The sequence below is a fragment of the Xyrauchen texanus genome, chromosome 1 (genome assembly GCF_025860055.1).
Source record: "Xyrauchen texanus isolate HMW12.3.18 chromosome 1, RBS_HiC_50CHRs, whole genome shotgun sequence".
Taxonomy (NCBI): Eukaryota; Metazoa; Chordata; class Actinopteri; order Cypriniformes; family Catostomidae; genus Xyrauchen; species Xyrauchen texanus.
The window spans coordinates 53935082-53961783 of NC_068276.1; the positions used below are offsets into that span (position 1 = coordinate 53935082).

At 37.8% G+C, this 26702-nt stretch overlaps 2 protein-coding genes across 5 annotated transcripts in view; one reads left to right on the forward strand and one right to left on the reverse strand.

Moving 5' to 3' along the window:
- Positions 1–10054, forward strand: part of tspan5a (tetraspanin 5a) — a 34379-nt gene extending 24325 nt beyond the window's left edge. Inside the window, exons 9-11 of one of the 2 annotated variants that reach the window (XM_052139543.1) lie at positions 1124–1224; positions 8911–8953; positions 9321–10054. In XM_052139543.1, coding sequence (XP_051995503.1) covers positions 1124–1193 — 70 coding nt within the window. In that variant the 3' untranslated portion in view covers positions 1194–1224; positions 8911–8953; positions 9321–10054. The remainder of the gene's footprint in view (positions 1–1123; positions 1225–8910; positions 8954–9320) is intronic. The other variant, XM_052139617.1, reaches the window with a different exon arrangement.
- A 1427-nt stretch (positions 10055–11481) lies between these two features.
- The window catches only part of rap1gds1 (RAP1, GTP-GDP dissociation stimulator 1), a 47268-nt gene continuing 32047 nt past the window's right edge, over positions 11482–26702 (reverse strand). For all 3 annotated transcript variants that reach the window (XM_052139141.1, XM_052139216.1, XM_052139056.1), the window contains 8 exons: positions 24824–24967; positions 23341–23472; positions 20851–20985; positions 17400–17525; positions 14486–14625; positions 14201–14327; positions 13618–13746; positions 11482–12951 (listed from right to left, as the gene is read on the reverse strand). In XM_052139141.1, coding sequence (XP_051995101.1) covers positions 12824–12951; positions 13618–13746; positions 14201–14327; positions 14486–14625; positions 17400–17525; positions 20851–20985; positions 23341–23472; positions 24824–24967 — 1061 coding nt within the window. In that variant the 3' untranslated portion in view covers positions 11482–12823. The remainder of the gene's footprint in view (positions 12952–13617; positions 13747–14200; positions 14328–14485; positions 14626–17399; positions 17526–20850; positions 20986–23340; positions 23473–24823; positions 24968–26702) is intronic.

Below are 26702 nucleotides of genomic sequence, written 5' to 3' on the forward strand. Positions count from 1 at the left end.
GACATGTGCGAGTATGGTAAAACAGTGAATTATTTTACTTGCTATCACTTAGCTACGTCAACTAGCGCTGGGCTGACGAATAAAGATACTTGTGTGATGCACGACACATGAGTAAATGCATTTTTTAACCACAAAATATCGGGTTATTTCAATGCATGTTTTTCTGACCTTTATGACACAACCATTTTAGTGTTTCTACACTAGTGGGCACACAAAATTATTTTTGCCAGTGAGAAATACACGAACTGGGTTTGAATGTTATTTTAGACTGTGATTAAATTGAAAGAATAGTAAATCTCACAATGACATTCGCATACAGTCTGTAGCGAGGAGTACTTGGAGACATAGGCGGAAATCGCGGGGCGGTCGGGGGGGGGTCAGGACCCCCCCTGTCTGAGGGTTGTCCCCCCCTAAAATATCATTAAAATGTGTGTATTGTAAATAATATAATGATATATTCTTAAAATAATTGTTTAAGAAATAAAATAATACAAATGCAAACGGGGCAACAACAAAAAAAACCCTTGGTGTCCCCTTCAAAAATTGCTCTTGAGAATTGTTATGTTTATTGTCCCCCCCCAACATTTTGTTGAAATTATCGCCCCTGCTTGGAGATTACCTGCGCATGAAATACCTGCATTTGGTTCCTCAAAATATAATCACACAATGACTTCAAGCTTTGTGCAGGAAAATTATCTCTAGAACGTTTTATACGATCATATGTTGCTGCATGGTGAGACACCCGGCGAGCCACTTGATTTTTAACAAAGAGCCATTTGTGGCTCACGAGCCATAGGTTCCCTACCCCTGTTCTAGACAGATCATTTAGGACTCATACTTTGATAATTTGTTTTATTGTCTATATAGTGTCTAAAAATACTGATATTATACTTGAATAGATTGGTCTCTAATATTGCTATTCCTGTGTGAACAAAGTTATTCTCTCGAAGGTAATGTAAATGTATTTGATCAGACATTCTTGGCTACTACAATTTTTTCTGCGGTAATATCCAACGACAAGCCCCCTCTCCACCCACACTTCTCCGCCCTCACTCCTCCACACTGTCATAATCGCACCAACTCACCTCACAACTTCACTTCTCCTCCCCCATGCCTTCATCAGGGTGCCGCCCCACTCTTACGTCGTCCGCCGCCCCCCACCTCCCCACTACAGCAAGAAAGCCTCGGCATAATCCTGAGGGAGGCGCATCGTGCACTCGCCTGGTGGGTGTGACAATAAGCCTTGTTTGTGTTGTCTCTGGTCTCTCTGAAGTGTTTCTTCTTGATAAACACCAATCTATGTTTCCTCCTTTACCTGGCTACTGAGAATATCCTCTCAATGTACGTCTTCCTCCCATGGAAATAATCATTCACCAAAGGTCGAGGCATTCACTAACATTGAAACAAGTTGCACTTTAACATGTATCATTCTCATTTTTTGTTTTAGTTTTAGTTTTTTTACTGTGTGTTGCATCAAGGATAAGCCTCCTTTGTTGACTTATACAACAATACTATACACACCAGCTGTATCTGATCAAAGGCTTATCCTAAAATTATACAACCAGTGTACCAATTTTTTATATTGTACAAAATACTGTATATTCTAAAAGATAATTTTTAATAAGCATAGATCATTTTATTAAAGGTAGAAAATAAAATAAAAAAATATATATATTTTTTTTGTATTTAAAAAAAATATTGTAATGTCTTCTAGAAATATATTCTACTGCTAACAACTTGCTAAAAAGGACTACAACTACCACAAATATGCTAGTTAAAGTGGATAACTGTTGTAGTTTGCTTTATTTAATAACTAGTTAGCAATTTTAATTTTAAAAGTGCACAATTCAGAATCCTAATTTGAGGTATAACTTATGTTGCAGAACAAAACGTGAAAGTCTCTTTGAGTAATGTTAACCACAGAACTTATTTTACTCAAAAATTGAAAACCTCTACTCTAAAAACTCATTGGAAATTCCTGAGAGAAAAAAAGGAAACGCACACCTGCGAAGCTTCCATAAACAGGATTTTTAATAGAGAAGTGAGGTTTCAGCATCCCTCTCTTCCTCAGACTTATATTATTCTCTACACTATTTAAGATGGTGATTTTGTGAATGTGCTATAAGTCACCTGATCAGTCTACACCAACAAAGAATGTGCTGTACAAATATAACATCCATGAAATACATACAGTGGATATAAAAAGTAGGGCGGCACGGTGGTGCAGCGGTTAGCACTGTTGCCTCACAGCAAGAAGATCGTGGGTTCAAACCCTGGTTGCCCCGGCCTTTCTGTGTGGAGTTTGCATGTTCTCCCTGTGGTGGGTTCTCTCCGGGTACTCCGGCTTCCTCCCACCATCCAAAAGACATGCAGGCTAGGTTAATTGGTGTCTCCAAAAAATTGCCCTAGGTGTGGATGTGGATGTGGAGGTGAGTGTGAGTGTATGTCTGTCTATGTGTGGCCCTGTCCAGGGTGTCCCCCGCCTTTCGCCCAATGTTAGCTGGGATAGGCTCCAGCCCCCCGCGACCCTGTACACAGGATAAGCGGTTGACGATGGATGGATGGATATAAAAAGTATAAAAATATAAAAACTGACTATAACCTGGTTGCATAAGTGTGCACACCCTTAAACTAATACTTTGTTGAAGCACTTTTTGATTTTATTACAGCACTCAGTCTTTTTGGGTTGGAGTCTATTAGCATGGCACATCTTGATGTGGCAATATTTGCCCTCTCTTCTTTGCAAAAGCGCTCCAAATCTGTCAGATTGCGAGGACATCTCCTGTGCACAGCCCTCTTCAGATCACCCCACAGATGTTCAATTGGATTCAGGTCTGGGCTCTGGCTGGGCCATTCCAAAACATTAATCTTCTTCTGGTGAAGCCATGCTTTTGTGGATTTGGATGTGTGCTTTGGGTCATTGTCATGCTGAAAGGTGAACTTCCTCTTCATCTTCAGCTTTCTAACGGACACCTGAAGGTTTTGTGCCAAAATTGCCTAGTATTTGGAACTGTTCATAATTCCCTCCACCCTGACTAAGGCCCCGGTTCCAGCTGAAGAAAAACAGCCCCAAAGCATGATGCTGCCACCACTATGCTTTACTGTAGGTATGGTTTTCTTTGGGTGATGTGCAGTGTTGTTTTTGCACCAAACATACCTTTTGGAATTATGGCCAAAAAGTTCAACTTTGGTTTCATCAGACCATAACACATTTTCCCATGTGATTTTGGGAGACTTGATGTTTGTTTTTGCAAACTTCAACCGGCTTGGATGTTTTTCTTTGTAAGAAAAGGCTTCCTACTTGCCACCCTACCCCATAGCCCATTCATATGAAGAATACGGGAGAATGTTGTCGCATGTAGCACACAGCCAGTACTTGCCAGAAATTCCTGCAGTTCCTTTAATGTTGCTGTAGGCCTCTTGGAAGCCTCCCTGACCAGTTTTCTTCTCAACTTTTCATCAATTTTGGAGGGACGTCCAGTTATTGGTAATGTCTCTGTTGTGTCTTATTTTCTCCACTTGATGATGTCTTCACTGTGTTCCAAAGTATATCTAATGCTTTGGAAATTCTTTTGTACCCTTCTCCTGACTGATATCTTTCAATAATGAGATCCCTCTGATGCTTTGGAAGCTCTCTGCGGACCATGGCTTTTGCTCTGAGATGCAACTAAGAAAATGTCAGGAAAATCCTACTAGAACTGCTGAACTTTATTTGTGATTAATCAAATGATGGCAGGTGTGTAATGACTTCCATTTAACATGAGTTTGAATGTGATTGGTTAATTCTGAACACCCCAGTTATAAGATGGTGTGCACACTTATGCAACCAGGTTATTGTAAGGTTTTTAATTTTAGTTTTTCCCCCACAAAGATTTCAGTTTGTTTTTCAATTGAATTGTTCATATTATAGGTCACATTAAAAGTGGAAAAAGTTCTGACATGATTTATCTTTGTCTCATTCTTTTACATCACAAAAACCTGCCATTTTAATAGGGGTGTGTAGACTTTTTATAGCCACTGTATGTAACATATTATACATCATTGATAACAGATCAAGGGCATATAATGCATCTTTTACAAAAAAAGCCTTTCCAATATACAATACATATCATAACATAATTTTTTTTACATCTAGTTATATAGACATTAAAACGTATAAAAAATCTTTGTTCAAGAATCTTTAAATATTCAATATATATATCCAAAAAACAATTTCTATGTCTGATTTATATATAAACATATCTTTAAAGGAATAGTCTCATATTGAACTCTACATTTAAACCTTTAGGAAATTCAAAACAATTATTACCCCTATGTGAAGTTTTAACTACTTTTATCCTCACACATCTTAGTGTGGTTACGCTCTGTCAGGCCTTTGCCGAATGTGCCCCCACATGACTGGGAGTGGATCCATTTCTAATTTTACTCCAATGATCTGCAATCCTTTTACATATAGTAACTATATACTATACTAACTAACATATGAATAACATTTGTTGTAGACTCAGAGCATGAGATAATACCCCTAATTTTATATTTTTTAACCTGTTTATGGATGTTTGAAGGTTTGAGTCTTAGGTAAAATGACACCGTTCATAATTGCCACTAGGTACTGAACCAAAAAAATTGGTAGTAATTAGTTGTAGGGAGGTCTCAAAGGGGGGCCCGAAAAACATCCCCCAGTTTTGCGTCTCTATCTATAGGTTATTTTGCGGAAAACTTCGTCAGAATAATCTTTACATTCAATTAATTCCTTGCTGGATTAGATATTTGATGATATCTATTTTATCATGTCTGGCACAACGATTATATTGAAGCCATTTCATAATTATGCAAACACAAGGAACCAACATCTGCAATTTACTTTAGCTTCTGATGCCAGAAAGATGATTTAATTTTTTTAGATGTGCTGATTGTTAGAAAAGAAAAGAATACTGATTTATATTGTAAACCTACTGACAGAATCTCATTGCTACATGGAGCCTCGTTTCATCCTGTTGCTCAGAGAAAAGGTCTTATTTCTCAATTTCATAGGATTAGATGGATGTGTAGTAGGAATACTTATTTTATGAGACAGGCTGATGGTCTAACCCTTTTCAGAAACCGAAACTATATAAAAAAAAAATAAATAAAAAAAAAGAGGATTTGCAATGGTTCAATAAGTTTTGAGAATAAGTCACAAATTGACTGCTCAACTACTACGAGAGATAAAGAATCGGGAGTTACAGATAGGGTTGTTTGCCATATCCAGTACTCACTGGTGGCTTAGTCGATTAAACGTTATTGTTACATTATTCAATCGGATTTTCAGGGCCCACCTTTGATAACCTTTAAGGGACCTGAAATTTGAAATTCTCTTATAAGAGTAGACCTCCCAACTACTACCAACATTTTAGGTACCTTCAGAACCTGGTGGCAGTTATCCGTGTGCGAATTTTCAACCGTGCCATTTAACTCATTTAATCATCCATAAAAGGGTAAAATAAATATCAAATGAGGGGTATTATCTCATGCTCTGTGTCCACAACTAATGTTATCTATCTATATGTTACAATGCCCATGTGGCCTTGCTTATATAGGGAAAACTACTAGAGCTATCAACTAGGATTGCAAATAGATCCACTCCCAGTCCTGTGGATGTATATTTAGCAAAGAATTGTTTTGGATTTACACATTGAACACTTTGAGTCCTTTAGGTTTAAAAGAAGAGTTCAATGTAAGACCATTAAGACATGTTTATATATAAATCAGACAAAGAAATAGTTTTTGGATTTATACATTGAATATTTAAAGATTCCTGAATGCATATTTAAATAAAAATATGCTTTTTCATTTGTTAAATGTCTAACTCGATATAATATTGTTTTATGATATGCATTGCATATTGGAACAGGATTTTGTATAATATTGTATTTCCTCCTGTATTATATTTTGTAATATGTATGATGTGCCCTTTTATATGATGTAGTTGATTTGTTTTAGATGATGTTGCATATTATGCTGTTCATGGAAGTTATGTTTGTACAGCACATTGTGTGTTGGTGTAGTCTGATCAGGTGACTTATGTTATTGTTTGATCTACACTATTTAAGGTTTTATGAATGTGCTTTAAGTCTGAGGAAGAGTGGGACGCTCGAAACGTCACTTATCTATTAAAAATCTTGTTAATGGGAGCTTTGCAGGTGTGAGTTTCCTTTTTTTTTCTACTTTGAATTGTTACTTTTTGGCCCAATATTATCTCTTGACTTGGATGTGCATGCATTATTTTAGTTTTTTTACTTTTATTTAAATTCCAGAGGAAACCCATGGGGAATTAGCCTTCCAGGTTGGCCTATAAAATGATTTCATGAATAGTGTTTTGTTGATTTAGCTTAGCTTAATTAGTAAAGTGGTATTTAATTAGCCTTCTGGGTGGCCTACAAATGTACATCATGACTGATTAGTGTTTAGTTTAGGTTATTTAATTCAGCTTAGCTTGTTTTAGTTAGTTGGTTAGTTAGCTAGTTAACTAGCTAGCCTGCCAGGTTGGCAGACAAATTGACACTATTACTAAATAGTGTTTAGTTCATTTACTTTAGCTTCGCTTAGCTTTTCCTAGTTAGATTGTTTGTTTGTTTTCGCACAGTTGAATTTAGTTAATTAGTCACACTTCTACATTTGGACTCGTAACTTCACAGTTCCAGTACCCACAGAGATCTCCTACTGAATGGAGAGCGCAATAGATGTGAATGTGTCCCAATTCCATGATCATTGTCATCTTAACCCCGTCCTTTTACTCCCTCAGATACTCTCTCCTTCTTTTAGCCATGTTTAGCGCATTGGACTGTACAGTGCTGCATCAACACTCATTTCTCATTATATAGCCTTGAAATGCCAGCTGGCCTTGCTACAGATCTTCCATCCATCCCACATCAGTCCTGTTCTCTCCTCCTGATAATCATTCAATCGCACTGTAGATTGCAATGGTGATTTCTCTAATGCTAGGTCCCATTTGTCAAGTTGGCATGAATAAATAACCCTACATTATCTTTGTTAGAAAAGTCAATGGAGTAATGACCAGTCAACTCCTATGAGCAGGCCCACAAAAAATCTGCAGACTTCATATTTTGGGGGATATCTTTAGAATAAATTCAAACATGGTGTAATTTTTTTAGCCAAAAGCTTTATCAAATTAGCCAAAATATTTAGTAAATGAACATGCATGAGGCATTGTACAGCCGTGGCCAAAAGTATTGGCAGAGACATACATTTTGGGTTTTGCAAAGTTTTCTGCTTCAGTATTTGTAGATCATTTTTTCACATGTTTCTATGGTATACTGGAAAACAATGACAAGCATTTCACTAGTTTGAAAGGCTTTTATTGGCAAAAACACTCAATTTATGCAAAGAGTCAATATTTACAGTGTTGACTCTTGTTCTTCATAACCTCTGAAATTCACTCTGGCATGCTGGATATCAGATTCTGGGCCAAATCCTGACTGATGTCGTCCATTCTTGCCTTATTTGATCCCAATTTGTGGGCTTCTGTTTGTCCACTCGCCTTTTGAGGATTGACTACAGGTTCTCTATGGGATTAAGATCCAGGGAGTTGCCTGGCCACGGATCCAAAATTTCAATGTAATGATCACCGAGCCACTTCATTATTACTCTTGCCTTGTGACATGGTGCTCCATCATGCTGGAAAATGCACGGATCATCACCAAATTTCTCCTAGATCGTTGGGAGAAGTTGCTCTTGCAGGATATTTTGATACCGTTCTTTATTCATGGCAGTGTTTTGGGCAGAATTGTGAGAGGGCCCACTCCCTTGGATGAAAAGCAACCCCACACATGGATGATCCCAAGATGCTTCACTGTTGGCACGACACAGGACTCATGGTAGAGTTCACCTTTTCTTCTCCGGACTATCGATTTTCCAGATGTACCAAACAGTCGGAATGGGGCTTCATCAGAGAAAATAACTTAAGTCTTCTGCTGTCCAATCCTTGTACTTCCTGCAGAATTTCAGTCTGTCCTTGATGTTTTGCTTGGAGAGAAGTGGCTTCTTTGCTGCCCTTTTGACACCAGGCCATTGTCCAAAAGTCTTCGTCTCACTGTGCGTGCAGATGCACTCACACCAACCTGCTGTCAATATTGAGCAAGCTCTGCACTGGTGGTGACACGATTCCGTAGCCGACTCCTCAGGAGGAGACGGTCCTGGAACACTCTGGGACGTCCTGAAGCCTTCTAAACTGCAGTTGAACCTCTCTCCTTGAAGTTCTTGATGATCCGGTAAATGGTTCTTTCAGGTGTAATATTCTTTGCAGCATTTTCCTTGCATGTGAGGGCATTTTAATGCACAGCGATGATGGCTGCACGTCTTACTTCAGAGGTAACATTGCTAACAAGAACACAATGATTGGAAGCTCTTCTTCCTTCCTTTTATAGCAATCAGTCTGCTCTTATAATCCAATCAGAATGATAGAGTGATTTCACCTGACTAGTACTCATTCACACTTTCCCAGGTGCTCCTGATATGATTAGTGAAATTATGTTAGCTGGTCATTTTGTGCCAGGGCCAAAAAAACTGTGAAATTTGGGTTTTGGTGATAAAGTTCTTTTTTTTTTTGTCCAATGAAGCTTTTTGCAATTATTTAAAGTGCATCTGATCACTCTGCACAATAATCTAGAAACAATGTGAATCAACACCACAACAACTGAAGCAGAAAACATTGCGAAACACAAAATTGATGTCACTGCCAATACTTTTATCCACGGCTGTACTGTATATGTGTGAAAATCTGTAGAGCTTTCTCTGGAGTTCTGTGGCAGCAGATTCTATGTGGTTCTGCCTGTGAGGCTTGGAGGATTTCACTTCTGTTTTATAACCTCATTCATATTTGTCATTTATTTTTCTCATTCTCTAATGCAGTTTGTTCACATGAAGTGGCAGCTATTCCTTCAGACACTCACAGGTATTTCAAACTCTTATACACTTTCATAACATATAATACTCTGCATTAAAACCAAACTATAAATCGAGTGGCCCCCAAAAAAAGCAATTGTACACTTAAGCCACACTTAACAATTCTGAATGAGGAAATCTAGGAAATCAGTTCCTATTAAGTTCAAACACATGTCCTTGAAGAGGAACCACATTCTTTTGGGTAATGCAGAAACATTCAGTCATTTTAAGTGTGGCTTAAGTGTCCAATTATTATTGGGGCCACCATATTTGATGCATTTGAAAGCGTATACATGCAATTGTGTATCTTGTCGACATTGCACAATGCACAAACCTTTCTAGGACCTCAATAAATATTAGGTTTTCTGTGTAAACAGGTCTACACCAGCATGACAAAGGTTGCAACTGATGAGTTCAAGATGCCAAGTGCACTGGGTCATGTGTATGCAGATTTGACCGCACTAATACCTTGTACCTGTATCTGTAAATACTGCTACTTTTTCTAGAGTCGTTTATGTGTCAAAATGTGTAATAAATGTGAGAAAATATTTGTATCCATGCAGTCGAAGTGAGAATGTGAAGCTATATGTGTAGTTGAGGGTCAGTGGGAGAGTTTCTCTTTCATTGGCAAACTATATCCCGCTGTTATTTTTAGTTTATCTTAATGACACTGGTTACTACATGCGCTTAAGCATTATATTAGATTTCTTTCTTTGCTTTTAAAGCCTTTGGGAGACAATACACATCTCATTCTAATTGACGGAAGTGACCGTAATGTTAGGGCATACAGCAGCTTATGTTTTATGCTATAAAAGTCAGGTCATTTGATCATTAATTTTTTGTGAAATGGTGTCCTTGCACTAATGAAATAGAAATCCTAAAATGTTTATCTTTCACAAACAATTTCTGATCAAAGAGGAAACTGTACCATGACAGTATTTTTATGTATCCGATGAACTAGTCAGGAGGTTATTTTAAATGTAGGTTTGTTGCAGGTCATTGTAAATATTCGAGTGTTGTTTTTGCACTTTTACAATCCCTACAAAGCAGTATGGTGTGTCACTCTGTAATGCACTACATGGCACTCTTGGATGTAATTGAACATCACTAAAACAGCTTTTAACATACCTCTGTGTCTCTCTTTTTTTCTTCTTGAAGGTCATACTGAGTTTTTACAATGACAATCAATTTTCAAATGTTTTAACTCCACCCATGTTAATGCTTGCAATAAGTAGGAATAGAGTGTTTGATCTTAAGATCAAATGAACTTTGTTTTTTTTTTAAGTCTGAACCTGACCTTTATCACCAGTTATTTAAGCACCATGCCATGTCACCCTACTTGATGCTTCAGTAATAAGGACAAAAGTTCTCAAGAAATGATTTACTTCACATTGTGATGGGAATGTTTTCTTTTCTTTTGCCCTGGTTGTAGTATACAGTGACCCCAAAAATGTTTGGACACACTAGTCACACTAAAAAAAAAGTATGAATGTGATTGCATTAGATCAAAATATCACAACTATTTTCTCTTAATTCTGAACAATACATCTATTATTTAAAATCTAACAAACTTTTTCTAAAAAAAATTGTTTTGCTGAATAGTGTTTGCACTTTATTTTTTTAGCATAAATGCCACTGGGATTGATTTTTTTGTAAGCTATTGCATCTGTATGAAAGTTACTCATTTATTTAAGGACACTTAAGCAAGGGATGAAAAAACAGTTGCTCATTGTTCGTTCATAATGCTTTAATGTTAACCTATACAACTTTTAATTTAAAAAAAATGTAATATTGAAATAAACGTATTGTTCATTGTTGTTTCACATTAACTAATGTTGTTAACTCCAGTATTACCATGAATTCTGATATTCTCCTGAAAACAAAAAATAGCTTGTTCTTTTATTAGAGCTCGTTTTGACTTCCAACATCCTTTTTGACAGATTTTGGCTTACCTATACTGCATTGTAGTGCCCTTTGCTGTTTTAACACACAGTCAAATCATTATTTTTTAAACATATTTATTATGATAAATAATAAAAAATATATTTATGATATATAATAAAAAGACGTATAAGGGAGTTCTTGTTCAACCTAAATAATTATACAAATTAAAAACAATTTAATTTCAATGTGTAATTAATCTTTCTGAGCAGTTCTCGTCAGGACTATTTAACAAATCTTGATAACACTTCACAATAAAGGTTGTATTCATTAATATTAATTGCATTAATTAACATTAACAATGAGAAATACTTTTACAGCATTTATTAATCTCAGGTAATGTAATCATTACTACATACTAATACATTTTAACAACATAAACAATGAAAAATAGTATTTTAATAAATTAACATCAACTCTAATGCTGTTTGTAAAATATTGTTCATTGTTGGTTTATGATAACTAAAGCATTTACTAATGTTAAAAAGTGTGACTGAAATCTCTACATATCTTATTTATAGATTCATAGATATTTTATAGACCATTTCCACCCTGATTTAAACATGCCCATCAGCCATTTAACTTAAAAAAGGACAATCAAAATCATAACAGCACATGTGTCACCAGCAACTGTTTTAATAAGTTTAAATCTTTCAAATGTACAATTCAATGACATTTACAACAGTTATTTCAGTTTACATTTCTAAAGGTTGTTACTGTAGATATACTGGATTGCCATGTGGTTCCTCAAGGGTACAAATAAGATAAGAACTGATTTACCTGACATAAAATGACCACATAACGGTGATTTTCACAGTATCGGACATGCAGGTTGGCGCATGTTTCCACGATACTGGAAAGAGTGGGAAGGAGGACAGGCAGATCAACATGCACAAAAGACACTTTTCTCGAATAAAAAGATGCATCAAACATTCACAAAGAGTGTGTATTCTGAAACATTATTATTAGGTTCCTTTACTCAGTATAAGTGTGGCGATATGTGAAGTAGTTATCCCATTATGTTACAGATACACACACATACAAAACAACCTGTCCCAGCCCTTACATGTCAGTAACACACTTCGTTAGCAAACCCAGGAGGCTACTGTACTTGTGTGCCGATGGCATATTGGCAGTCATGCGTGTGTTTCAAGTTAGTGATATTGTGTTTTCATGATGTCACTTCTTTTTGGACTGGTGTGATGAGGTGTTGCATGTTTCTCCGGGCATTATGTAGAACACTTCCACTTTAGTCCTTGGTACCAAGACAAATTATTTCCTCATACATCCAAATGATAGTAATAATCCATTTTTGTAAATGCAACAGACTGATGATATATGGAATTAGCTCTTTCCAGTAAAGTAACTCCATAGACATGGACATAGGTGACACTGGGACCAGGAGGGAAAATATGAAAGGTCCAAGCTGGTCCAGAGGTCCCCAATACAGTACAAACACATGTTGATCTCTACTCATATATGCAAAAGGATTAAAGCAGGAGAAGTGGGTGGGGCTGAGCTGGGGCTTATCATGGGTGTGGCTTGAAAGGCTGAACACAGATACATCGACAACTGGACAATTAAAAAAAACATGCACAAGTTGGTTGGAATATGGGATTTTACATGTCATGAAAGCACAACTGCACTAATTCCATTCATTTTTTCTATTGTTAATAGTTTTCATACCAGCTTTTTTTCACAGCTATGGTCTTTTAAAAAGTATTTTGCTATTGAATCTATTGCACAAGCTGTATATAAAGTATGGCCGCCCTTGAATAATGCATCACTGCATGTTTTGAGCAAACAGTGGGGTAGCGGGGTCTGTAGCAGGAGGGAACAACAGCTTGGCACATGACAACGAGAGTAGATCATGAGGAGGATGTATGTTTGTGCAGAGGGAGGGAAGGCAGGCAGGGAGAAAATGGAGTGTAAGAGTCCTTTAGCTCTGTGCGGTTAGCCTTTGCTCTGTGAGAGAGGCCTGATGGGACACCGTCTTGTTCTCATGCGAGCGCAGATTGGAGACCACATCGATGAAGGCCAAGCTCTGCACTTCTTTATGAAGAGGCTCTGAGATGAGAGAAGAAAATGATAAATCATAAGTCCAAAATTGGAAAAACTGTTACAGTACCATGAGACATAAGCCCTCGATGTCATTGTAAACAAAGGGTCCCCCATCCTTTTCGACCAAAGTAACTCCATGACTATTCCAATCAGCTGAGATTGCTGAATACAGATTTTGTAAAATCATATTTGATTGAGACCAATTCACTAAAGAATCATTTTGTGAACCATTTTGAGCTTTTCAGTGATTCAAAAGAACGATGATTCGCTCAGCAAACAGCAAATCTGGCTGACAGGCTCATTTTAGGCAAAGGAAAACAGAACTAACTATAAGTTTATTTATATAGCACATTCACACACAATGGCAATTCATAAAAATGATAAAGAAAATACAAGATGCATAAATCGTTTTAAAACCAATTAAGAACAAATAAATAAGAATAAAAAAGTAATAAAATAGTAAAAATGGATAAGGAATACAGAAATAAATTGATGCAGTGTAATCAGTAAATGCAGGACTGTGTTCAGTCTGTAAATGCAGTCTGGATTTGTCTGATTTCATCACTTGCAAAAAGGCAATACAGATAGTCTTAAAGATTGGATAAAAAAAATCTAAATTGGGTGCAGCATGAAAAAGCCATAGATGGTGTTCAGCGAGTACCCTTGACTTACCAGATCCCATTATGGAGCAGATGAGAATCATGGAGTTGTATTTGATCTCTGGTGCGCTGCGCTCATCCGTCAGCAGCTTGTGAAGAACCTGCACCAGACTGGAGCCAACAAAGTCAGTTTCTGCGCAATCTGAAATCGAAATGATAAATTACTGTCTCAGCTGTTCAAAGAGTGTAGCAAAAAGTGGCACTCACATTTCACTTAAAAGCAGAGGGCCTAAAACAGTCGAGTTGAGGGAGTTTTTCCTTTTAAAAACAGCAGCAATATGATGAAGGCACGATGTTCAAAAAGTAAAAACAGTTCTTCCTATAGTTTGTTCAAAGATCGGGAAACTTGCTGCATATAGAATTCAACTGATGTGTAGGCACAGGAGTGTGTATATTGACTATTTTACAATGACTTCAAACATAGCTCATCTAATCAGATTTTAGAGTTGAACTATATATTTTATAATGCATGTTTGAAAACGTTTCTGCAATTCTTCTAATGACAGTTGACAATGATATACACAGTTTCATTCATGTCTATGAGCGTCTCTTTACAGATGTATATAAAGTACTTTAAAGTCGTCTTTTATTTTTACCCAGGTTTAGTGCTGCTATGAGACCCAAGGCCACCAGTGCTTCATTCTGCATGATCATGTGTTCACTCGTTGCCATGGTTACCAAGTGCTTAACACCTCCACCTTGTATAACTGTTCGAACCACATCCTGTTCGTAAACAAAAAAAAAGTTAGCTGCCTTCTTCCAAATAATCAGTATATAAATGATGGGCATCTCTGTATGGATAAGACTGCCAGAGAGAGAGAGAGAGAGAGAGAGAGAGAGAGAGAGAGATAAATGAGAGGGAGTAAGAAGTTTGTTTTAACCTTTGACTTGCTGTGTCTGATGAGAGCGGACAGCAGACGGTTGGACTCTCCCATCACTCCAGCATGATCTTTTGCTTCACACCACTCCACCAATCGCTCCACCAGCTTTGTGTTTGTCCCCAGTTGCTCTGCTGCATCAGCTGTGACACACAGACAGTGCTGAACATAATTTACCCAACACAAACTTCTATGGAGACATGCTAGGATATACACATGCACATAAAACATAATTCCAATGAACCATATGACCATTGCTTTTTCAGCATTTGAAACAGCTCCATAGCTATCACTAGTAAACACACACTACTCTAGACTAAAACCTACCTGGTTTTTAAATACACCCATCTTAGAAAAGCTCCTTGTGGCTTTAATATGTAATGTACTATGAGGTGCACATGGCTTAAAGGGGTCATGACATGAGGAATCAAATTTACCTTGATATGCTGACATATAAGAGCTCATTGTACTATAAAAACATGCTGTAAGTTTCAGAACTCAATACTTCCTCCTCACTGGGGAGGAAAGAGCATTTGTTGAGATCAAGCTGCTGAAACGAATCGTTCTCTACTTCCTCCACATTGTGATGTCACATTGTGATAGACATTTGCATCTGATTGCCTCCATAACAACTCATCAATGCCTACTTTATCACTGCTTATCACTTCTGTAGCCCCGCCCAGCAGTGGTGAGCAATGAGATTGCGGGTCCTTCTCAGTCGGAAGGCTGCAGCCTATTTAGGCTGGATATCTCAGGAACCATGTCATCAAGCACCGTCGAAGTCAGTCTCAATTTTGGGCAGCCTCGTTTCGCAGCCTTAGTTTGCCATGTTTTGGAGGATGCATCAGGTGTATTTATCTAGCGCTGAATGCTGAGTTGTCGTCTAGCCTGCAGCCTCTGATAGACGTCTCTAGGAAGGGCATAGCCTTAATAGGCTGCAACCTTCTGTTTGAGAAGCACCCGGCAAGTAAAGAGCAGATGAGTCAAGAGCAAAGAGCCAATCATAACAGTGGGCATTTACTGTCACGTCTTAAAGGAGAGGCAGCACCAAAACAGAGTGTTTCTGACAGAAGGTCAGAATGAGTGTGGAAAATTATCATGTTTTACAAATATATGACAAATATTTTTGTGCAAAACACTTTACTAATATTATAAGTGAACCTCAAGGAACGTATTAAAATAATAAAAAGGCATGTCATGACCCCTTTAAAACACTCTTAAAAAGGAATTTCCTGTGTTAAATACAACTTAAGCTAAACTGACAGCATCTGTGATCTGCTGTTGATTACCACAGAAATTATAACTTAAAAACCCGTTTACAGTAAAAGCCATCTGGAAAGCATTTAAAATGGTTTAAATGCAGATACGTGAGGTTAAATCAATTACATGAATTCTCAAAAATGTTTCTTATTTAAGTATTATCTACATAATCCTTTTGAGATGGGACTTCTTCTCTAGGTGGGTAAACATACGGATTGTGCGCTACAAATGTAATGTCTGCATGTGGAGTTTGCTCTTTGTAAATAGAGCTTTACAAAAAATTCATCACCTCCATTCCTTGTTCCTTCCTTGTATTCTTGTTCAGATCAACCAGATTTAATGGTTATGAAATAAGTTGAAAAATTGCATATAACTTTGGACAGGCAAGGTGTGCTTAAGATCCCAGATGTGTATGACTTTCTTCTGCTGAAAACAAGATTTTTTTGAAGAATATCTCAGCTCTGCAGGTTCATATAATGCAAGTGAATGGTGGCCAAAACTTTGAAGCTCCAAAAAGCACAAAGACAGCATAAAAGTAATCCATACGCCCCCAGTGGTTAAATCCATATCTTGAGAAGCGATGTGGGTGAGAAACAAATACATTTTGAAATAATTTTTTACTATCAATCTCCACTTTCACTTTCACATTCTTCTTCTGTTTTTTGCCGATTCCTTTTTTTTTTGCATATCTTTGTGCATATTGCCCCCTACTGGGCAGGGAACATTTTTTATTAAAATGGAATTAAATATTGATACGCTTCTGAAGATATGGATTTAACAACTGAAAGTAATCCTATGGATTACTTTTAAACTGCCTTGTTGTGGTTTTTAGAGCTTCAATATTCTGGCCATACATTTGCATTAAATGGACCAACAGAGCCGGGATATTTTCTAAAAATCTTAATTTTCGTTCTACAGAAGAAAGAAAGACACACATCTGGGATGGCATGAGGGCGAGTAAATCATGAGAATTTTCACTTTTGAGAGAGCTATTCATTTAACAGCGATTATACTGTATCACACCAGTCTCATGCTAACAAGTAAAATGTGTTCTCATAACTTATAGTGGTAATGAGGGTGTATTATGGTTATACTTTTGAAATAGTTTGATTAGTTGCATAACTTAAATATATATTTGTGCTACTTTTAAGTGCTCTATTTATAATTTTAAATAACTGAGGAACAAGCCAAAATGTGTTACCATCCAAATCAACCGCATGCCACGGACACCGTCAATGGAGCTTAAGATGCATTTTCCCTCGAATATTCCTTAAAAACTTAAACGGTCACTGAAAGCCAAAGTGACTGGCTCATCACCAATGAAAGACAATACAAATTTGTCCAAGGCAGATCCCTTATCTGCAAATCCCACTCATAATTTGCTCACGTTATATCAGAAAGAGGCTAAATCGTCTGAACCTACCAATGCAATGATACACGATGTCTTTGACTGTGCTAAGACATTTAAGGATTGGAGGTTTACTCATTTTGTCTAAATTAGTTTTAATCAAGTTAAGAATGGTTTATTACTCAAATAAAAAGTACTATCTCTTGAGTCCGTTATCAAACCAGTAGAATGCCACTATGAGTCAGATATCTGATGTAGAACATTACAGTGGAAAGTTACTCCCAGTTGTTTTCTGAAATGTGTAGATACCCTGTGTGTCGATGAGCATCCGTAACGTTCCGAGGAGCTTGAACTGAACCGGTGGCATCTCAGATTTGAGGAACTTCAGCACTACATCCGACACACCAGCCAAGAGCATCTTGGATTTGTTGACCACTGGAGAAGAAAGGTAGCAGATTTAAGCTGGGTATTAATGCGTACATTTAATTTCTGTAAATGTACAATGTGTGTGCTTAAAGTTAAACAAAGAAAAAAACATGTCATTATATAATATCAAATACTAATATAGAATACAATATTAGAAAATGTGATTATATAAATGTAAGAATCTGCAACATTACAATACTTTGTCAATATTGTACTCTTATTTCCATTTCCATAAAGCTGAAATAAACTCTCACTCATCTTTCAACTAGTGGGAATTTGATTTGTAAGTTTCATTTTTAGTATAACAGTTTTCTTCTATGTATCTTCTTTTCTATGTTTTTTGTACATTTATGTTTGCTTGGTGGTTTTCTTTTAGTGAGGGAGGAAGTACGGCGGTAATGGCGTCAGAATTTGAGCTTGATAAATTTACGATTGCACCCACATTGGAACAATATGAAAAGTGCAGTAAAGATGGTTTGTTGTTAATAGTGGATTTTTTCAATATAGCCGTGGAGATTAAGGAGATTGTATATGCCGAATTGGTACAACAAAGGGTTTTACTGGAAGAGAGTGTGGTCACGGGTGTTGTAATTCATTCTGCGGGTTTTGGGGCTGTGGAGACATAACTGAAACCAGACAAACCGATCTGCATAGATCCCGTTGACCCAACTCCAACAAAAGATCCATTATTTGCCATTCGATTAAAAGAACTAGAACTTGAATTAAGCTGACAAAAGTACCAGAATCAGTGTCCGAGTGCTTGAGCTCGAGGTGCAAAAAGCCATCCGGTTGAAAGAGTTGGAGCTTGGGCTGAACCCTGGTCAGCCTCCCCGATCTCCTCCTCCTGTTTCTCGGGGAATAACCACATCTGTGTCGGTGCCTACCATTGTCTCTTCTCTCATCTCTGTTCCTGCATCCCAGCGCACCATGTCTGTCAGCCCTTGTGATTTTTATTTTGACAAATTGCTTTAGTACCAGCGTTTAGGGAAAGTGACAAGTTGACACATATTTATCGCTGCAATGTTACAGTGGCCAAGAAGTATCTGGCCTTTGAATTTGCAATGTAAACTCATTGGAAAAGCCCAAGAAGTGACTTCTGCTTAATCATTAGAGCGGAGTTTGGATTATGAGGTAGTCAAATCCGCTGTTCTGCGAGCTTATGAGCTATCCCTGAAGCGTATAAACACCACCAGTCAAACGTTTGTTGAGTTTGCTCGTGAGAAAACTGCTCTATTTGAAAAGTGGTGTAGAGCCAGCAAAGTTACAACCTTTGAGCAATTGAAAGAGTTAGTTCTGTAGAAAGAATTCAAGAACTGTGTTTCAGATAAAATTGTGGTTTATTTGAATGAGCAAAAAGTTTCGTCACTCTCAGACAGCGCTGATGAGTTTGTGCTTACGCACAAAGTTGTGTTTTCGTCTCCCCGACGAGTAGTGGGGAACACAGTCATGTGCTATAAAACACCTCTGGCTGTACATAAAAATGAACGGGTTTCTGAGTTTTTTTTATTGCCATGAATTCGGACATGTTATTGCCTCGTGTCTGGTGCTGAAACTGAAGAATCTGAGAAAAACGTCAAAACAAAGTGGCCTTAGTGCGTACAGACTCCTCTGATAGTGTGCTCTCTATTGAACCTGTGTTTGAACCTTTTGTAGATGATGGTGCTGAGTCACTAACTGAATCAGACGCTGAACCCAAACACATTCCTATTTTGAGAGACACATTCTGGCTGATGTTCTTCCATTTTCCTCTCAGTCTAGCTGTGGATCAGAGCTTGGTATTGAGCTTGGTGTGTTAAAGGTCCCTTTACACACAGTGTACTTGCGCTCTAATCTTGTAACTGGATTAGGTCAAGATAGCTGTTCAGCCTCAGTGAAGGAAATTTATCTTATTCTGGGGAATGATTTGGCAGGATGCAAAGTTTCCCGACTTCCTGGAGTCACCAATGTGTTTTTCAACACATGAGCACTGACTCAGGAGTTTCCTACGGTGTTCAATACTCGTGTGCTGTAACTAGAGCACAAGCTCAAAAATTTTAAAATGAACTAGATCTTTCTGATTCCTTTCTGTGTTGATCCTCGCACTGATAATTTGAGTGGTGCTTTGAACTTTGATTTTCCGTTCAATAGGAAGCAGTTAATGGTGGCCCAAAACACTGATGATTCCCTGTCATCATGCAGCTCTGCTGTTGTGGATAAGTCAGAATTGTCTAAACATTCAGATGTTTATTTCTTTGATGATGCTGTACTTATGCGTAAGTCAAAACATGAGTGGAATAACATGTCCCATGTCATGAAAACATGCTTAAGTTATATGTATCTCAATCTAGGTCTGAAGTTCATCCCACTTCAACATCTCCAGTAGCAGTGACCTCTGTAAATTTGTCTCCCTCCGAATACTCTCCTAAAATGGATGGGCTCCGAATAGGTTCTATCTGTTTTTCTATCTCGTCTGCCAAACTCAGAAACTCTTCAACGCTTTCCTCAAAACTCTCTCACCTGTCTAGCTCAGCCCAAAGTGACCTAGTACATCTAATTAAGAAATGCCCTTCACTTTTTTCTGTATTTTTTCAATGTATTGAAGCAATTAATGGCCCAGTTAAGCAGAATGCACATACATGCATACATACATATATTTTTTCCCCATCTTATTTTCTCCCAAATTTTGCAATGCCCAATTCCCACTACTTACAAGGTCCTCGTGATGGCACGATTACTCACCTCAATCCGGGTGGTGGAGGACAATTCTCAGTTTCCTCTGCTTCTGAGACAGTCAATTCACGCATCTTATCACATGGCTCGCTGTGCATGACACCATGGAGACTCACAGCATGTGGAGGCTCCAGCTATTCTCCGCGATACACGCACAAATTACCATGCGCCTCATTGAGAGCGAGAACCACTTAAATCGCGACCACAAGGCTGTTACCCCATGTGACTACCCTCCCTAGCAACTGGGCCAATTGACTGATTGCTTAGGAGACCTGGCTGGAGTCACTCAGCACACCCTGGATTCGAACTCGTGACTCCAGGGGTGGTAGTCAGTGTCAATACTCGCTGAGCTACCCAGGCCTCCCATATATATAAAATATTATATTATATTATATAGAAATTATATAGCTCATAAACATGTAAGAGAATAGAAATAACCTTACAATGCTTTGGCAATACGGTAGTCCACATGTCATGCCAATAAGCCTGTATTGAACTTGAACTAAATTGAAATATTTGTGGAAAATTGTTGTGTTCTTAGACCATAAGCACTGCTGCAAATGTAACACATTTGTATGTATCTGAATTTTTATCCATAATTCAATGGGTGTCATTTCAGACTGACCTGGGATTGCCAGGTTCCTCAGGGCACTGAGAGCTGCATGCTGCACTGTGACATTTCCCTCCTCTACATGTCTGTCTAGCAGCTCAAGAAGCTTCTGTACAATACCAGTATCTACCATGTGGATGCAGTTCCCATCTGTAAACACAAAAGGATTGCATTTATTTACATCCTTTACACTGACAAAATATTAAGCATCAAGTGAGCATATACTGCAGGCCGACCTGCTTTGCCTCATTTAAAACTAAGTGAATTTTCAAAATCTTTTAAGTTTTAATAAACTTTAAATTAAACTGCACAAGTAAACTAAAAAAAAAAGCAAAAAATAAATAAAATTCACATTTTCCCTTACACATTGATTTGCATTTTAACCTGAAATCATCAGAATTTCATAAACATATAATTTGTCGACTACCCTTATATTGAAGATTATACTGGTCTAAAATAAAGTAACCTGGTCTCATAGAATGAACGTTACTCTACATATACAATTTTCCAAATTGACTTGTTTGTGCCGCTTTCTACGTTTCGCTGCAGTTTCCTGGTGAAATGAACACTAGAGGCGCTACAACAACTGTGTGGTTTAATCATTGTCACACAAATCATGAGTACAAATGCTGATTTTGATTTAATAAAAACTTGTTTTTCACTCTATTACTCACCCGCCGCTGTTATGATACCAAAACACTTTTACTTTAGTGCATGATTTGAAAAACTAAACATTTCAACACTTGTATTACAGACCCACCTACATATACACACTTATTCCTATGTCATTAGCCTGCTTGGTAGCTTCCCCATGCCATCAGACTCCTCAATACTCAGAGACTGGTTTGACACACACACACGTGTCCCGAGTTGCACTTTAATTACGGTCACTTTATAACTGTCTGCTACCTCAATAACTGCTTTGTGCATAGAACATTCATCTCATAGTATGCTATGTTTACATTTGGCATTTTTAGAAACTGTCATCTTTTTGCACTACTGTGTACTGGTCGGCGTTGCACTGTCTCTCACTGTGCCTATTGTCCTGTTCATTGTCAGAACAATGTACTGTACTGTCCCGTACTTTTTGCACGTTTGCACGTGCACTTTATATAGGTATTTTATTTAGTCTGTGTAGTCTCATGTGGTTCTGTGTTTGTACTATTTTGTTTTTATGTAGCACCATGGTCCTGGAGGAACGCTGTCTCGTTTCACTGTGTACTGTACTAACCTGTATATGGTTAAACGACAATAAAAACCACTTGACCTGATAGTTTGTTGCGACTCCAGCCAAAGACGAAAGAAAGTGAAAGTGACATATAAGCGACACAAAATGACGTGGTTGCTACAGTTAATTTGCGTTTTCTTTTTTCCATTTTGAATTTTCATTTAAATCACTATCGTTTAGGGTTAGGTGTTGGCTAAACATAAGGATGTCTGTTTTGTTAAACTCTCATTTATCGCTTTCAGACACTATTGGTTAGGTTTAGGGTAAAGTTTTACTTATTAAAAGCTCCATCTAAAAATCACACTAAACCTTGACTTATTACAACCTCCTTTTGCTTTGTTTTGGCACTTCCTGTTGGACATTTCACTTGAAAACTGCAGCCAAACATGTAATGAAGCATGTCATTTCAGCTTTACAAAAATGTAAATGTCATGAGACCAGGCTGAAATAAAGTGTTGTATACATCGTGGACTGATTCAGAAAATTTCCAAATATTGCAAACAAAGACATCTTCCATATAACCATGCCTTAAACTATTTAAATGAGATTTTTTTTTTTAATTAGTGTATCCACTCTATTCATAAGTGGGGTTATACAGGGACAAAAGTGTAGGCTGGATCTACATTAACATTGAAAGATCCCAAGAGAACCTCAACTGCTTGGTCAAAGTCTTAATTTGGTAAGAGTCCGAAGGCACATTGTTTTTTTTTTTTTGGCATACACTCTTTGTGTATGTTGGGTGTGTGTGGTATGTATAAACATCTAACTGCTTTAGAGCTCATTGACATGCAGCAGTTAACTATAGGCACTAGCGTTACTTGAGAGAATCTGTTCTAATGTGCATGGTAATAAGTAACATATACATACATAGAAATAGGCATGTGGAAAACAACATATTTTCAAATTCAAATTTTCAAAAACTAGTCAGAGTTGTCTGAACAACTAATCGGAAGAAAGCCCTGTTATAATTAGGCTGGTTTTGGGTTCTCCAGACCCTGGTTGGACACGTTTCTTTGGGGGGTTTACATAAAACTCATTATTGCGTTCAAAGACAGTGATGCATTTTTAAAAAGGACTATTTTAAACTTGACACCCTCTTAAATGGCGGGATGCTCACAAAACAATTGCGAGACGTGACGCACCATCTGAATGTCTATGGAAGTATCTGCGTGCTTTAAGGGTGCTTTTCAAACCCATTGCTACTTACCAACATGTCTGGTGGTGATGGGCTCCAAGTTCACCAATGATAAATAAATGGTGCAGGGCTGATGTCTTACCGTTGCGGGCAAAGTTAGCGATGGCGAGTGCTCCTGCTAGCTGGAGCTGGTGGTTGTTGGAGGGCACCCATGATAGAACCCTCTGAAACACACTGCCTTTGCCCCCTTCAAATAGCTTCTGCATCGACTCATCTACAGGACAACACATTACATGTGACTGCAAACACTGTACCACAAACTCATACATACTATAGGGAAAGAGATAGTTCACCCAAAAAACAAAAAAATAAAAAAAACACTAATGACTTCTTTTCTTTTATGGAACACAAAAGGAGATGTTAGGAATGCAAGCCTCAGTCAATCTTCACTTTCAATGTATGGACAAAAGATGCAATGAAAGTGAATGGTGAAGAAGGCTAACATTCAACCTAACATCTAACCCAGCTTGTTCATGTTACATACTAGCATTGCCTGCATCTAAACCAGTTAAGATGATCTTGTAGTTTAATCTGGTCCAAAATGGTCTAAACTAAGTTTCAGCATAAACCGACACAGAATACTGTGAACTACTGGAAAAAATTGTAATACAGAAGGTGAACTAAAAAAGTTCCAAGAGGCTTCCTTCACTTTCAAATGAAGAGCTGAAAGAGTGTGTAAATCACAAACTGGGCCTGTCTCATGTTTGTATTAAGGAAATATTTGTGAGCTTGGATAAGGTAATAATTAATTGGGACGTCTTATTTTTCAAGTAGGGGGAACACATATATTATCAGAAAACTTTAAAATAACATGAAAGCAGAAAACCCCCAAATAACAGTGTGATTAATAACACTTCACCCTTTTCTTCTCTTAGTAAAAAGAAATGTGATCTAGAACCGTGACTGCCAATACAGTAATATATGTATATAACAGTTTGGGAAACTATGTGAAATTGTGAGTGAACCTTATAGGAATAGTTCACCCAAAAAACAATTCTGTCATCAATTACTCACACTTATGTCACTCCAAACGTTTTCTTGTTCAGTGGAACCCAAATTTAAAAAAATATATATATATCCTGGCCACTCGTTTCCATTTACTGACTGTGAATACGCCTTTTTTGTAGTCCATAGAAGTCCATTTCAGAGCTTTGCGGAGGGAATAATGACTGTTCCTCACACAAAGTTATTGTATGGTTTCAGAAGGCTTATGAAACGCACACGTCATATGAACCACTTTTAAGATCCGGAGTTGTTTTGTCATTTTGCAGCTTGAGAGCCTCAGTCCTCCATTACATGGAAAAGAGCGAATGCAGAAAGACAAAAGGTTTACAACATGAGGGTGAGTAATTGGATGACAGAACGTTTATTTTTGGGTGAACTGTTCCTTTAACAAGAATAGCACTTTCAATAATTAAAGAGTATGAAGTGATAGCTTACCACTGTGTCAGGTCCCGTTTGCTTTATTCACTTAGAGGAAATTACATAGTAACCTTAATTCAAGGGAATATTTACAAAAAAATTTAAATAAAAAGATCTGCTCTACTTGAACTTTGGTTCTGTACCTCCTAGCAGTAGAAGCACCATAAGATCTGATGCGGTCTTGAGTTGAGCCACGTCCTCCTCCCGGTCACTGTCCACTGTCTGAGCCACCACCTCCAGCAGACACTCCACCAGACCTGCCTCCACCAGCTGAAGCTTGATCACATCTGACAGGGAGATAAAGAGAGAGTTTGTACACATTAACTGACACCATCATGCATTACAGGCATTTTAAAACCATGTTTAAATTCTAATGGTTAAAACTCTAGTTAGAATCGAGACTAAAGCCTCCAAGACCCCGATTACACCTGGTATTAAAATTCAGGTGATCCAATCACAAATGGCAGCATTAAATGCAGGTGTAAATGGGGTGCAAAAGTTTTTTTTTGTGATTGGATCACAAAAATCACATACAGAGGTAGTCAGAAATCGCATTTGAGATGTAAATGATAATCCGTCCTGATACATCCCGCACAGCAGTGAAGCACCACCTCTCACCTGTCAATCAACTGCCGGTTATGAGCATCTTTAAAAGGAAATAACTAAACAGAAAAAGAAAAATACAACTCCATACATAAGTTCTTCACAAAACTTTTTCAGTGTGTCTGAGAGATTAACATGCAGGGACATGGATGAGAAGCACACACATCTGAGGCCCAGGTACTCCACTAAAATAACAGAGAATTCTGCTCAAAATGCACTTGTGCTTAGATTTAAACTGCAACTGAGAGAAACAGGCCTCTGTTTTTTCTTCACTTTCTTTGTCTTGACTTTTTGCAGTTTATTATCATGCAATAGCACACTGACATAGTGATTGATGTTTGTCATCATGAGAGTTCCTTCCCTTGATATCTGAACACAAGTAGTCAAAGGAGACGGCAATAGCACCGCCCACAACCACAAAGCCCTGCAAAGGGTGGCTCGAACTGCCAGACACATCATTGGAGGTGAGCTTCCCTCCCTCCAGGACATATATAACAAGCGGTGTGTGAAAAAAGCTTGGAGGATCATCAGAGACTCCAGCCACCCGAGTCATGGGCTGCTCTAACTGCTACCATCAGGCAGGCGGTATCGCAGCATCAGGACCCGCACCAGCCGACTACATGACAGCTTCTTCCCCCAAGCAATCAGACTGCTGAACACTTGAGCTATCAGGATCAATAATTAGCACTGCATTTTATTAATCTTATATCTAATACTGGACTGTCAAAATTATATTCTCCACAATACAACTACTGTATATATATTTTTTTTATATACTCTTTATTTATTTATTTTGATGTATGTGTATTCTATATTGTGTGTATCGTTTAATGTGTACATTTGATATGTAAATTGTGTTGTGTAAATATGTTGTTTATTGTAATTGGTATATGTCTCGTCACTGTCATGACTGCTATGTTGCTCGGAACTGCACACAAGACTTTCTCCCACTGTTGCATTTGTGTACATGGTAGTGTGACAAAGTGATTTGATTTTGATTTGATTGATTGATCAGGAGGAAGGAAAATTATTTGGATATGTTGAAGCAACATCTCAAGCCATCAGCCAGAAGTTAAAGCTCGATCGCAAATTGGTCTTCCAAATGGACAATGACCCCAAGAATACCTCCAAAGTTGTGGCAAAATGGCTTAAGGACATCAAAGTCAAGGTATTGGAGAGCCCACCCATCACAAAGCCCTGACCTCAATCCGATAGAACATTTGAGGGTAGAAATGAAAAAGTGTGCACGAACAAGGAGGCCTATAAACCTGACTCAGTTACATCAGTTCTGTCTGGATGAATGGGCCAAAATTCCAGCAACTTATCGTGAGAAGCTTGTGGAAGGATACCCAAAATATTTGACCCAAGTTAAACAATTAAAAGGCAATGCTACCAAATACTAACAGTGTATGTAAACTT